The 14,808-nt window shown below is 41.5% G+C and overlaps 2 protein-coding genes across 2 annotated transcripts; both read left to right on the plus strand.

Annotated features, from left to right (window-relative positions):
* The first annotated feature begins 1,200 nt into the window (after positions 1 to 1,200).
* On the plus strand, positions 1,201 to 3,661 carry LOC132639586 (uncharacterized). The gene is made up of 5 exons (XM_060356026.1): positions 1,201 to 1,487; positions 1,585 to 1,663; positions 1,782 to 1,992; positions 2,082 to 2,737; positions 3,038 to 3,661. The coding sequence occupies exons 1-5, from the start codon at positions 1,201 to 1,203 to the stop codon at positions 3,659 to 3,661; spliced, it is 1,857 nt and encodes a 618-aa protein (XP_060212009.1).
* Positions 3,662 to 4,735: 1,074 nt separating this feature from the next.
* Positions 4,736 to 5,281, plus strand: LOC132639587 (uncharacterized). The gene has a single exon (XM_060356027.1). It carries the CDS (start codon positions 4,736 to 4,738, stop codon positions 5,279 to 5,281), a length of 546 nt encoding a protein of 181 aa, XP_060212010.1.
* The last annotated feature ends 9,527 nt before the right edge of the window (positions 5,282 to 14,808 follow it).

Raw genomic sequence — 14,808 nt, forward strand, 5'->3', positions numbered from 1 at the left:
AGTCCCTCACTAGAGGGCCGAGTACGGTAATATATGATTATTTCATCGAGTCCCTCACTTGAGGGCCGAGTATGGTATATATATGATGATTTCATCGAGTCCCTCACTAGAGGGCCGAGTACGGTATATATATGATGATTTCATAGAGTCCCTCACTAGAGGGTCGAGTACGGTATATATATGATGATTTCATCGAGTCCCTCACTAGAGGGACGAGTACGGTATATATATGACTTCGCTCACCGAGTCCCATAATGGGCCGGGTACGGTATATTATATATATATATATATATATACATATATATATATGCATGACTCATCTTATAAGGCACAGATGCATTGATATCTTTGATTATCATACTCGTCTCCTGTCAACTTCTTGCTCAGTCATGATCTACTTTAATGCACTTCATGCTTTACATACTCAGTACATTTTTCGTACTGACCCCCTTTCTTCGAGGGCTGCGTTTCATGTCCGCAGGTATAGATATCCAGTCTAGTGACCCTTCGGCTTAGGACTTCTGCCCAGCTGCGTGGAGAGCTCCATTGTCCCGGAGCCTGAGATATTTTGGTACAGATCCTTTTGTTATAAATTATGCTATACTCTTAGAGGTCTGTAGACACATGTGGGTTGCGTATGTATGATCTGGTCCGCTATACAGATGTAGTTCGTTTGGATATTCCCGTGTATATTGGCAACCTTGTCGGCTTGCGTATTTTGTTATGTTGGGTTAAATGTGACTGCTCATGGGACAGGTTCAATATTATATATGGAAATGTGAGTCCATGGCATGCTTTTACAGATTTCCACGTTGCCCTTAGTATCATTCTGATTATATCTAACAGGTTCACGTATGAGTGTCCAATTCGGACACTAGTCATGACCCATCGGTTTGGGTCGTGACAACAACCCAACAACGTGGGAGTGCGGATCTGACACTTGGTGGTGGAGGAAGACTTAAGCACTTTTTGGGGCTGAATCCGCCCAAGTTCTTTGGTTCACGAGAAGATAATAATCCTCAATACTTTATGGATGAGACCTTTAAGGATTTACGAGCAATGAGTGCCCATGATTCTGAAGCAGTGAAGTTCGCGGCCTATCAGCTGAAAGCTGCTGCTCATGCTTAGTTTGAACTATGGGAGGCGGAGCGGGGTAGTAATGCTCCGACTTCTACTTGGGCTGAGTTCGAGGAAACATTTATGGAGAGATTCTTGTCTGATGATGAGCCGTTTGCTATGGCTACTAAGTTTGAGAATCTTGAGCAGGGTACTATGTCTGTTCGTGAGTATAGTTTGAAGTTTACTCGTCTGGAAAGGTATCCAATGTTTATGATTCAGACTAAAAAGAACAAGTTGAGCCGATTTGTGCGTGGTTTGGTACCACATATTAAGTCTGCATGTGTTGCTGCGGCTATATCCCCTACTTGTACATTTTCATCCTTGGTTGGGTTCGTTGAACAACAAGAGAACTGGAAGGGCGAAGAAAGGTAAGAGAGGGAATAAAGTAAGAAGGCCCGATCTGCGGGTGGTTTTAGTGGTTCGTATAATAAAGGGCAATGAAAAGGGTATTCTGCACCTGCTCAGTCTGGCGCTTATTCAAGTGGCAGTGTTCCGTCTGGTAGACAGGGTCAGAGAAACAATAATTAGCGTAGATTCTCGCAGGGTAATAGACGACATTCATCCGGTTGGGAGGATCGTATTTGTCACCATTGTGGAATAAGGGGTCATATCAAGAAGATTGTAGGAAGTGGCTTCTTGAAATGGCTAACTCTTCTGGCTAGAGAAATAGTTCATTTGCTTCTGTTGCGGCTAAAAATCCACCTGCTGGTAATGCTAATAACACTCCTAATGCTCGTGGTAGCGGGAATGGTAAAGCGGTTGCTAACACTACTAATGGGGGACAAGCCCAACTTTATGGTTTAACCGTAGGGAGGCAGCTGAAGCCTCAAATGTTGTGGTTACAAGCATTCTCACTATTTGCTCTTTTGACGCGTATTCATCGATTGATCCGAGTTTAAATCTCTCTTATGTAACACTATATTTTGCTCTTGATTTTGGGGTGGAGCCCGAACTTGTATTAGAACCCTTCTCTGTGGATACCCCTGCTGGTGTTCCCGTTATTGCTTCTAGAGTTTATAGAAACTGTGTAGTTGTAATTAAAGGCTGTGAGACTATAGCCGACTTGTTCGAATTTGAGATGGTTGATTTTGATGTGATTATGGGGATGGACTGGCTGCCTGAGTGTTATGAATATGTGGATTGCCGACATAAATTAGCTCGGTTTGAATTCCCTAATGAGCCGGTTATTGTGTGGAAAGGTAAAATTGCTAAGCCTCGAGGTAGGTTTATTTCTTATCTTAAGGCTCATAAAATGATCTCGAAAGGGTGTATTTATCATTTGGTTGCTGTCAACAACACTCAAGTTGTAGTACCCAAATTCCCGTCTGTCCCTATAGCTAATGAATATCCCGAAGTGTTTCCAGAAGATCTTCCGGGTATTCCATCTGATAGAGTTATTGATTTTAGGATCGATGTTATTCTCAATACTCAACCTATCTCTATTCCACCGTATCGTATGACTCCGACAGAGCTTCGAGAATTGAAAGACCAATTGAAAGACTTATTGGATAAAGGATTTATTCGACCAAGTACCTCACCCTGGGGTGCTCAGGTCTTATTTGTCACAAAGAAGGATAGATCTCTTATAATGTGTGTAGATTATCGTCAGCTTGATAAGGTGACCATTAAGAATAAGTATTCTTTGCCTAGGATAGATGATATGTTTAACCAACTTCAGGGTGCTAAATTCTTTTCAAAGATTGACTTGAGGTCTGGGTATCATCAGCTGAAAATAAAGGAGCAGGATATTCCAAAAACAACTTTTCGTACTCGTTATGGGCACTTTGAATTTCTGGTGATGTCTTTTGGTCTGACTAATGCACCTGCTGCATTTATGGATCTGATGAATCGCGTTTTCAAACCTTTTCTTGATCGTTTCATAATTTTCTTTATTGATGATATTCTGGTGTAATCAAAGAGCCGTGAGGAACATGCAGATCACTTAAGAATAACCTTAACAACGCTTGAGGAGAATAAGCTTTATGCAAAATTTTCTAAGTATGAGTTCTGGCTTAACTCTGTGGCTTTCTTAGGCCACGTGATATCTAGCGAAGGTATTAAGGTTGACCCTCATAAAATTTCGACAGTCAAAGACTGGCCGAGACCCACGAGTACGACGGATATTCGTAGCTTTTTGGGCTTGACAAGTTATTACCGGAAGTTCGTGGAAGGTTTCTCATTGATAGCCTCACCATTTAAGAAACTAACTCAGAAGACTGCTAAGTTTCAATGGTCTGAAGCTTGTGAAAAGAGCTTTCAAGAGCTAAAGGCGAGATTGACTTCGGCTCCTATTTTGAATTTACCTTCAGGGTCTGGTGGCTATGTAGTTTATTGTGATACTTCTAAGATTGGTTTTGGTTGTGTGTTGATGCAGAATGGTAAGGTGATCGCCTATGCCTCGCGACAGTTGAAGAAGCATGAGAAGAATTATCCAACTCGTGATTTGGAATTGGCTGCTGTGGTTTTTGCTTTAAAGATTTGGCGTCGTTACTTGTATGGCGAGCATTGTGATGTCTTTATTGATCACAAGAGCTTTCAATAGATCTTCAAGCAGTGAGAGTTGAATCTCAGACAGAGAAAGTGGTTAGAGTTATTGAAAGATTACAACTTGAACATCTTGTATCACCCTGGTTAAGCGAATGTTGTTGTTGATGCTTTGAGCCAAAAATCTATGATAACGTTAGCATATTTTCTTGCTCAGGATATGCCGATGGGCAGGAAAATTTGAAGACTTGCTAGTCTTGGGGTCCGACTCAGTGAAACTGAAAATGGAGAGTTAGTGGGAATTACGCAAGCGCGATCCGATATTGTGGAAAGAATTAAGTCCAAGCAATATGAAGATGGACTTCTAGTGAAGCTGCGAGAAGGAGTGGAGAAAGGTGAGTACACGTCATTCACCGTTGGTGCAGATGACGACGTTCTGCAATTGTAAGGGCGCTTATGTGTCCCTGATGTTGATGGCTTCCGGCAAGAATTGATGGTGGGAGCGCATAGTTATAAGTATTCTGTGCATTCGGGATCCACCAAGATGTATAAGGATTTGAAACAACACTATTGGTGGAAGAGCATAAAGGTAGATATCTCTAACTTTGTCGCTAAATGTTTGAACTGTCAGTAGGTGAAGGTCGAACACCAAAGGCCTGGTGGATTGGCTCAAAACATTGAGATTCCCCAATGAAAGTGGGAGATGATTAATATGGACTTTGTCGTGGATTTACCTCGCACAAAGACCATGTTCGATTCTATTTGGGTGATCATGGATAGACTCACCAAGTCATCTCATTTCCTTCCTATGGCGACAACGGATACTGCGCCACATTACGCCAAGTTATATTTGAAAGAGATTGTCTGATTACATGGGATTCCGACATCTATCATATCTGACAGAGGTACTTCATTCACTACTCATTTCTGAAAGTCGCTCCAAGAAGGTTTAGGGACTTGAGTGAACTTGAGCACTGCTTTTCTTCCTCAAATGGACGGGCAGGTAGAGAGAACTATACAAACTCTAGAAGACAATTTGCGAGCTTGTGCAATTGATTTGGGAGGTAATTGGGATGAACATTTACCTCTTTTGGAATTCGCGTACAACAATAGTTATCAAGAAATTATCCAGATGGCTCCATATGAAGCACTTTATGGGTGGTGTTGTAGATCTCCAATTTTGTGGTATGAACCTAATGAAGTAGAAGTATTGGGTTCTGACTCAGTTCACGAAGCAATAGAGAAGGTGAACCTCATTGTGCAACAACTCAAGACAGCTCAGAGTAAACAAAAGTCTTATACGGACATGAGGCGTCGTGAGCTAGAGTTTTATGTTGGTGACAAGGTATTCTTGAAAGTGTCACCGATGAAGGGAGTAATGTGGATTAGTAGAAAGGGCAAGCTTAGTCCTCGTTTCATTGGTCCTTATGAGATTGTCAGGAGAATTGAGAGGGTGGCTTATGAGTCGAAGTTACCCTCTGAGATGGCGATTATGCATCCTGTGTTTCACATTTCGATGTTGAGGTTGTATAAACCTGATCCTTCTTATGTCTTGACTCATGAAGAGATTGAAATCAATGAAGGGTTGTCTTATGAAGAAGAATCGGTGCAGATCATGGATCGACAAGTTAGGAAGTTGAGAACAAAAGATGTAGCTTCAGTTAAAGTCCTGTGGTGAAATCATAATACCAAAGAAGCGACTTGGGAAGCGGAGGAGGACATGAAGAAGAGATACCCTCACTTGTCCCTATTCCAGGTATGTGTTGAATCTTCTGGTTGTCGAATGCTTGTGATGGTTTAGGCTAAAAGTGTAAATCCCTCATTTTATGCATATAGGCTAGTTTGGGGTAGTTGTAAGGAGTCCTCATGAGGACCATATGGTTATTGTTAGATTATTAATTGAGTTTGATTGAGACAGCTTGAGGCTTAGCGAATATCTTAGGTTATGACTTTCATTCAGGGCCGAGTGATCCTGAGGAGGGGATAATGTAACACTCCGTAAACCCGAGTTAGGTGTGAATGTATTAAATGAGAAGTAATGAGACATTTTAGGCATATGAGGTCCTATCAATATGATTTTGGGTGGAAATAGTTGATTTAAGATCAAGACCAAGTAGTGAAGTTCTTAACAGTTCTTAAACTCGTCTAAGTTTTTATTAATCTGGATTGTAGGCCAATTTTGTGAAACTACGTTGAAAATTTGGGAAAACTTCCTCTAATATAATTTGTAGATCTTTGAAATACCTTTCCAATGCTATAAAGTGGATCTTAAACAGAGTTTTGAGTAAAATGTTATGACCATTTTACCGAATCATATCTGGGATACCGGCTGAGATGCGACCGCAAACTCAGAATGCGACGCCGCAGACTCAAGATGCGACGTTGCCTATAGGTCGCATTTTGAATAAATTTTGAAAGTTTTTGGAGTGAATTTTCATCCCTTATGAGGCCCGTATGCGGCCACAAACTCGAGATATGACCGCAAACTCACCTTAGGATACTCAAGCGGGAAAATTTTGTATAAGAACGTAATTTTCTTGAAATTTCCAAACCCACTTCATTCTTGGCCGACTTTTTGAGGATAAAAGACCCTAAAACTTCTCCAAATCTTACAAGGTGAGTTCCTAATCATCTTATGATTAAACTATATCAAAATAACAAGAATTAACACTAGTTCATCTTCCAAAAACCCAAGATTCTTGAAACCCAAGAAAAAGAAAAAGAAAGGAACGTTGGAGACTTTGAGATTCCTTCAAAAAGGTATGATCCTTGATTTTTCTGATGTTATTGAAAGGGTTTAGACTAGTGTAGGTTATCTGTGGGATTAGAGTCCATGAATGATTCAGGAAGTGTTCAAGAACACATTCTAGACATGAAAACCCTGGTTTTTCTATAGAGGGGTATATGAGTAGAGTTAGATTAAAGCTCTAATTACGTGTGAGCAGGATTTAAGGTATGTCTATATTTCAAAAATCATCTTTTCAAGTATGTCTACTTTTGAAGTACGTTTATTATGTGAACGCAAGATTTGTATTTGAGAATCCTTCCTTGATTGTTTGTATAAGTTAAAACCCTAGTTTGGTGGTTGTTCGTCGTTGAACTGGTTTTCGAACTAAAAGATGATAATTGATCAAGGTCATGCACGTGTAGGGTCAAGCCCGCATCGAACCTTAAATGAATGAAACTCTTCGAATGAACACATTTTGCCCGTTATGGGATGATTGAACTTTATTTCTAAAAGATTGAAGTTTCAAATGTGTTGTGAAATTGAATAGATTATTTGCACACGATTTCTAAATGGAATGTGACATGAAATACCTCTATTGTGAGAAGTGAATTCGGTTATAAGTCATGATTGATGATTCAGTTATATGCCATGATTGTACTTGTTTGTGTTTGGGCCTATATGAGCAAGCTGTGCTAGTCCCGAGGACGTTTAGCCGTTATGAATCCTAACATATCGATACGATTATTGCTGTGTCAGTCCAGAGGACGATTGACCACCGAGGCGTGTAGCCAGTGCATCTGTTGTTGTGCTAGTCCAGAGGACGATTAGCCTCCGTGGTTTCCTAGCCCGGAGTATCGATTGATTGATTTTCCTGTGAGTGGCTTGTTTCGTATTTTGGTTGCGTATGAGTGCTTTGTTTCGTATCTCTGTTGCCTGGGAGTGGCTTGTGGAAACCTTGAGTTCGTAAATGAAACATGTAATGATGTGAACGGTAACATAAGTGGAACTTGATATATTCCTGTATGTTGACTCTTACTGGTGATTTCCCTAGTTTACTGGCTTACTTATTCTTTAGAGTTCGAACTGTTTCTTTTGATATCGTTTTATTGATTTTACTACCTTACTTTGGTTTTATTAACTATTGCCCCTTAGACATTCACTGAGTACCCAGTACTCAGGCATTCCATTGCTGTTTTTATTGTGTGTCAGGTAACGTAGAAGAGCACGTTCGTGATACGCCTACGACTTAGGAGAACTTGCTGCTTTCGAGACCATTTGGTGAGCCCACATGATTTTTCGTAGGGCACCATTCTATCTTTACTTTTCATATTTTAGTGTCCGGGCTGCGTCCCGATGAGTTAGACATTTATTCATTATCTTAGAAGCTCCATAGATAGTTTCCAGATTGTGGGTAGTGTGTTGGAGTCTCGTGTGACTCGTTAAGGCGTTTTTCCATGTTTATTAACTGAGTATTTGATTTGACTTCCGCTGAATTTTCTCTAAGAGTGGTTATGCTTTCATTTAATTATAAATGACTTTTTTCATATTTGTTAAGATAGTTGTTTAACAGAAAATATTAGTTGTTCGTTGTTTACAATAAGGTGCTTCCAGTGTTGTTCATAGCATCGGATGCCTGTTACGTCCAGGGTCAGGTTTGGGGCATGACAGTGCCATTAGGGCCCACCAGGAGCAAATTTTTCTTGTACCATACTAGAGCTATGGGACATGACATAGAAGAATGTTACGCGTTCAAGCTCGAGCTCAAGCACGAGATCAGTACAGGAGAGATTTTGGTCACCCGACCACCACAGCACTAAGAAGAAAGGACAGATAAGAGAGCGAGTTTGTAAGGACAGCAACTGGAAGAGCTATATTTTTGGGTAGATATTAGGTGTCCCCCACTTTTTCATATAAAAAGTTACCCCTCCCCCATAATATTGTAAGGAACCGCGCCGACCTGACGTCCCTATAGAGGGATACGCTGGAAGCCCTAGCCGGGCCTAGTCTAGGGATGTCTTTAGTTAGGGTTAGCCCAGAGGATATTTAGGGAAAGTGTATATCCTTCTTTTGTAAATGAACTACTATAGGTCCTGGTTTCCCCTGGTGGGATACGTAGGTAGTCTACGTAAGACTCGGCCCCTCTATAATTAAATTATACCCCCCCCCCCCCAATTTGTGTAATGGCTTCTCAGCCAGGTATGGATATTGCTCGGGTACAGGCGAATGCATAGGGGATGGAGGATCGACACAGGGGGCGTCAGTCCGATAAAGACTATGACAGAGGCCAGCATAAGAGAGCTAGATCGGCTGGCTATCCGGATGAGTTTCGGGGCAGGCAGCCTCAGCAGCAGTATAGTAGATATCCCTCTCAGCCAGCACGGAGTGCACCCCCACAGTTCACGGGTAGGAGACTCGATAGTACAGGGTATTCAGGAGCCGGTCAGAGCTCCAGGGCTTCGGGTTCGCAGGTGAACAGAGGTTCCAATCAGTCGAGGCCACCCTTGCCTCGGTGTTCTCGATGTGGGAAGCATCATTCTAGCGAGTGTTATCGTGCTACAGGTGCTTGCTTTTCTTGCGGCCATCAGGGCCATATTATGAGGGATTGTCCACTCGGGGGTAGTCCAGGCGGTGCAGCTCAGCCTACTGGGTCGGTTGCTGGTTCATCTTCTTCGGTAGCGATGCGCCCTGGGGGGCAAGGTTTTCAGGCACCAGCAGGCCGTGGTAGAGGTCGTGGTGGAGCTTCCAGTTCTAGTGGTCCTTCGAACCATATATATGTTTTGGCTAGCAGACAGGATCAGGAGGCGTCACCTAATGTGGTTACAGGTATACTACTGGTTTTCTCTCGAGACGTGTATGCATTGATAGACCAGGCTCCACATTATCGTATATTTCTCCATTTATTGCTGGTAGTTGGGATAAAACCTGAATTGATAGAACCATTTGAGGTAGCTACACCAGTAGGAGATTCTGTTATAGCAAGACAAGTATATAGAGATTGTTCGGTGATCATATATAGTCGTTGCACCAAGGCAGATTTGATAGAACTAGAGATGACTGAGTTTGATGTTATTATGGGTATGGATTGGTTAGCTTCTTGTTACGCTAACGTTGATTGTAGAGGCAAGGTAGTCCGATTTCAGTTGCCAGGAGAGCCAATTATAGAGTGGATGGGAAATACAGCATCGCCGAGGGGTAAGTTTATTTCATACCTCAAGGCAAGGAAGATGGTCAGAAAGGGCTATATATATCATCTGGTTCGAGTGCATGACCGGAAGGCAGAAGCGCCGACCCTTCAGACAGTGCCGGTAGTTAGCGAATTTTCCAGATGTGTTCCCAGATGAACTTCCAGGTCTTCCTCCTGAGCGTGAGATAGATTTCACTATAGACGTATTGCTAGACACTCAACCCATATCTATTCCTCCCTATAGGATGGCTCCTGCAGAACTGAAAGGGTTGAAGGAGCAATTGAGAGATCTACTAGAAAAGGGCTTCATCAGGCCCAGTAGATCACCCTGGGGAGAGCCGGTACTGTTTGTGAGAAAGAAGGATGGGTCGCTGCGAATGTGTATTGATTATAGGCAGCTGAATAAAGTAACAATAAAGAACAGGTATCCCCTCCCCAGGATTGATGATTTATTTTACCAGTTGCAGGGTGCTAAGTGTTTCTCCAAGATAGACTTACAGTCAGGCTATCATCAGGTGCGAGTGAAGGAGACAGATATTCCTAAGACTGCATTCAGGACTCGATACGGGCATTACGAGTTTAGAGTGATGTCCTTTGGGCTGACCAATGCTCCAGCAGTATTTATGGATTTGATGAACCGAGTGTTCAATCCGTTCCTTGACCTGTTCGTGATTGTATTTATTGATGATATCCTGGTCTATTCACGATCAGAAGAGGAGCATGCAGATCATTTGAGGGTGATACTTAGAGCGCTCCAGCACCAGAAATTGTATGCTAAGTTCTCTAAATGTGAATTCTAGTTTACTGCAGTAGCATTCTTGGGGCATATTGTCGGAGCTGATGGCATTCGGGTAGACTCACAGAAGATTGAGGCGGTGAAGACTTGGCCGAGGCCTACGACGCCTACTGAGGTACGTAGTTTTATGGGGCTAGCAGCGTATTACAGGAGGTTTGTGGAGAAGTTTGCCTCAATTTTAGCGCCTTTAACAAGGCTAACACAGAAGGCAGCCAAGTTTCAGTGGACCGATGCCTGTGTGCGAAGCTTTCAGTTATTAAAGGAGAAGTTGACTACGGCTCCGGTTCTGACGCTTCCTGAGGGGCCAGATGGCTATGTTATTTATTGTGATGCCTCGGGTGTTGGGTTAGGTTGTGTGTTGATGCAGCATGGCAGAGTTATAGCCTATGCCTCCCGACAGCTCAGAAAGCACGAAAGAAATTATCCCACCCATGATCTGGAGTTAGCAGCGGTGATTCATGCTCTGAAAATATGGAGACATTATTTATATGGTGTGCATGTTGATGTTTATACAGATCATAAGAGTCTCCAATACATCTTTAAACAGAAGGAGCTGAATTTGCGGCAGAGGTGGTGGCTAGAGTTGCTAAAAGACTATGATGTTGACATTCTATATCACCCAGGAAAGGCCAATGTTGTAGCAGATGCACTCAGCCGTAAATCTATGGGTAGTTTGGCGGATGTACAACCAGAGCAGAAAGAGATAGTCCGTGAGATTTGCCAGTTAGCTAACCTTGGAGTCCGTTTGGCTGATCTTGATAATGGCAGGGTTTCTGTTCGAGGAGTTGCTGAGTCCTCTACCATATAAGAGATAAAAAGACACCAGTACGAGGACCTTATTCTTGTACATCATAGAGATGCAGCTCTTCAAAAGGAAGAGACCCCATTCGAGATTGCACCGGATGGAGTGCTACGATACAAAGGTAGATTATGTGTACCTAAGGTTGCAGGGTTACGACAACAGGTTATGGGAGAGGCACACTATGCCCGTTATTCTGTTCATCCAGGGTCAACGAAGATGTATCATAACCTCCGATGTTTGTCAACAGGTTAAGATCGAGCACCAAAAGCCTGGGGGATTATTACAGGAGATGGAGATTCTGACCTGGAAATGGGAGGTGATCAATATGGACTTCGTCACAGGTTTACCTCGTACTCCGCAGAAATATGACTCTATTTGGGTCATCGTTGATAGGTTAACAAAATCAGCCCACTTTCTTCCAGTCAGGACTACATATTTAGCTGAGGACTATGCCAGATTGTACCTCAAGGCGACAGTGAGACTTCACGGGGTTCCCATAGCTATTATCTCCGATAGAGGGGCCCAGTTTACAGCTAACTTTTGGAGATCCTTCCAGGAGGGATTGGGGACACAAGTGAGACTCAGCACAACATTTCACCCTCAGACTGACGGACAGGCCGAGCGTACCATTCAGACACTACAAGATATGTTACGGGCCTGTGTTATTGATTTCAGGGGTAGCTGGGATGATCACTTTCCACTTATTGAGTTCGCCTATAATAACAGCTACCATTCGAGTATTCAGATGGCACCGTATGAGGCCTTGTATGGGAGGAAGTGCAGATCACCTATTGGTTGGTTTGATGTTGGTGAGGCCAAGTTGATAGGCCCAGATATGGTTCAGCAGGCTGTTGATAAAGTAAAGCTTATTCAGGAAAGATTACTGGCACCCCAGAGTCGGTAGAAATCATATGCAGATAATCGATGTCGACACTTAGAATTTCAGGTTGGTGATTGGGTGTTCTTGAAAGTGTCACCCATGAAGGGTGTTATGAGATTCGGCAGAAAAGGAAAGCTAAGCCCGAGATACATCTGGCCTTATCAAATTGTCCGTAGAGTAGGCCAGGTTGCCTACAAGTTAGACCTATTGGCTGATTTGGAAGCGATACATTCGGTCTTCCACGTATCAATGCTTCGCAAATATATAGGCGATCCTTCCAGAGTGTTTCCCGTAGATGATATTCAGGTGACAGAGGAGTTATCCTATGAGGAGCAGCCTATAGCCATACTTGATCGACAGATCAGGAGGTTGCGAACCAAGGACGTGGCTTCCGTCAAAGTGTTATGGCGAAACAACAACAAGGAAGAGATGACCTAGGAAGCCGAGGAGGAGATGAAGAACAAGTACCCTTACTTGTTCCCTACGCCTACAGGTAACTTAAACTCCTCACTTGGTTATATGGATTGCCTGATAAAACTATATGTTATAACGATAAGGGAAACCCTTCCAAAATTCTTATAGGACCTTACGGGACCAATTCAACATTCGAGGACGAATGTTCTAAAGGGGGGAAGGATGTTATACCCCGTATTTTTATACGTTGAGTTATTCGTAAGAGAATCGACTCAAGATAAAGACGGGATCATTTTCGGACACGAAATAGAAATCCTTAATTTTCAATTTTAATGAGGACATAAATTGTTTATAAATTATATTTAGTGTAAGAATATTATTATTGGAGATTAGGAATTATTTAATTGTGATTATATTATTAAGTAGGGATTAGTGATTAATTAAATTAATTATACAAGTGGGCCCCACCCGATTTTTATTTTAAAAAAAAAAGAGAAGTCATCAATTAGATGACACCTAGTGGGACACGTGTGGGGCTTAGAAGCCTCACATATATATTACAAAATAATGCATTGAACTTCATTCACAAATTGAAACAAGAACAAAGGAAAAAAAATTCTTGAACAAAAGAAAAGGGGTTCGGCTATGGCAGCTTGAAACCGAGGAGAAGATTGAAGAAAAAAAAAAATTGGAGTGTGAGATTGCTGTATCATGCAAGTGATTAGAAAGGTTAAGAAGCCAAGTTGATTAAGGTAATATTTGACCTCTTTTATACACATTTTGAAGACAATTTAAACTTGTATAAATTGGTAGATGTGTGATGAATATAAGACGTTGTAGATGTGGTGTTGAAATGTAAATTGAGCCGTGTAGGGGGGCTGCTCTAATTAGGCGTGGAGAATTAATTTCAAGTCACGTTATAGTTGTTGTTATCGTTAATTGTATGGTGAAAGAATTAGAAAATTAAAGTTGAAGTTGTGTTGATATGAACATATTGTCATCCTTATTGGATTGAAAGAATTGAAGATATGGTTATGTCTATGTGTTGTTGTTGGTATTTCTGTGTTACAGGAGGACAATTGGAAATTTGGGATAGGTGAATATATAGGGGAAATGCTGCCGGATTTTCGCTAAATCTTTAGATAATAGAAAACCCTAAACAAGAATATATAAGATGAACTATAGGTTTGATAGGAAATAGGCTATAGATTTGTAAACTAGAAAATATAGTTACTAATGATAAAGTCACTCTTATATAAATAGGCTAAAAGAGCGACGAGGCGAAAAGGATTCACGAATAGTCGCTGACATGTATGTAAAGCTGTCCCTTCTTTCTTTTGGCATGTCCTAGATTTAAGTGATAAATGATATGAACTTTGGGGTAACTCTATTCATAGACTTTGGATGTAATTTATAATTCTTATTTACTTCGTGATTGTGCCTCCCTCTTCAGTTTTCTGTACGTTGGTTAATAGTCGACATATATATATCCGTTCCTATTCTCAGGAACTCTATGATAACTAGTGACGGGATTTCTATAAGGTGTTTCATACTGTAGTGACATATAACTATGATCTTTAAGTCTTTGTGAGATACTTATGATAACATTCAAGGGATGTTGAATATGTTCCGAGCGACATTCGAAAGGTATTTGATACGACTATTGTCCTGATTTTTGAATGGTAATTCGTGTTTACTATTCTATTGAGTCTTCAAAAATGTTTTTAAATTGCATATAGTTTCTCACTACTCTGCTCGTGCATGCCTCAATATGTCTTTCACTGAGTCCCGGGCCAGGATCTGTTGTCGTGCACACTTCCACTGCATTGTTCACCGAGTCCCTCACTAGAGGGCCGGGTACGGTATATATATATATATATATATATATATATATATATATATATATATATATATATTATGGTGTTATGCTGTGTTATGGTGTTATGCTGTGTTATGGTATTATGCTGTGTTACGGAGTTATATTATATTCTGGAGTATGCTGTGTTATGGCGCCAAAGACGGGGTGGCGACCATGTTCACCGAGTCCCATAATGGGGCCGGATATGATATATGATATTGACATACATGATTTATGTTTCAAAAGCAAGTATTTTGGTATTCTGATTATTGTACTCGTTTTCTGTACTTCTTATTTCAGTTATGATCCTGTTTACTGTATTTCATGCTTTACATACTCAGTACATTTTCCGTACTGACCCCCTTTCTTCGGGGGCTGCGTTTCATGCCCGCAGGTGCAGATACTCGCTTTGGTGATCCGCCAGCTTAGGATTCCCTTTTTGTTATCTTGGAGAGATCCGTTGTTCTGGAGCCTAGATTTTGGTAAAGATCCCTTTTTGATATATATATACGCATATGTTGTTAAGGGTACGACGGGGCCCTG

This window comes from Lycium barbarum, chromosome 5 (assembly GCF_019175385.1).
Source record: "Lycium barbarum isolate Lr01 chromosome 5, ASM1917538v2, whole genome shotgun sequence".
Taxonomy (NCBI): domain Eukaryota; kingdom Viridiplantae; phylum Streptophyta; class Magnoliopsida; order Solanales; family Solanaceae; genus Lycium; species Lycium barbarum.

Coding starts and splice junctions, on each gene's coding strand:
- LOC132639586 (XM_060356026.1), top strand. CDS start 1,201: ATGGAGAGATTCTTGTCTGATGATGAGCCGTTTGCTATGGCTACTAAG. Junction 1,488..1,584: donor AACTGGAAGGGCGAAGAAAG/GTAAGAGAGGGA, acceptor GCACCTGCTCAG/TCTGGCGCTTATTCAAGTGG. Junction 2,738..3,037: donor ATTATCGTCAGCTTGATAAG/GTGACCATTAAG, acceptor GTGTAATCAAAG/AGCCGTGAGGAACATGCAGA.
- LOC132639587 (XM_060356027.1), top strand. CDS start 4,736: ATGGCTCCATATGAAGCACTTTATGGGTGGTGTTGTAGATCTCCAATT.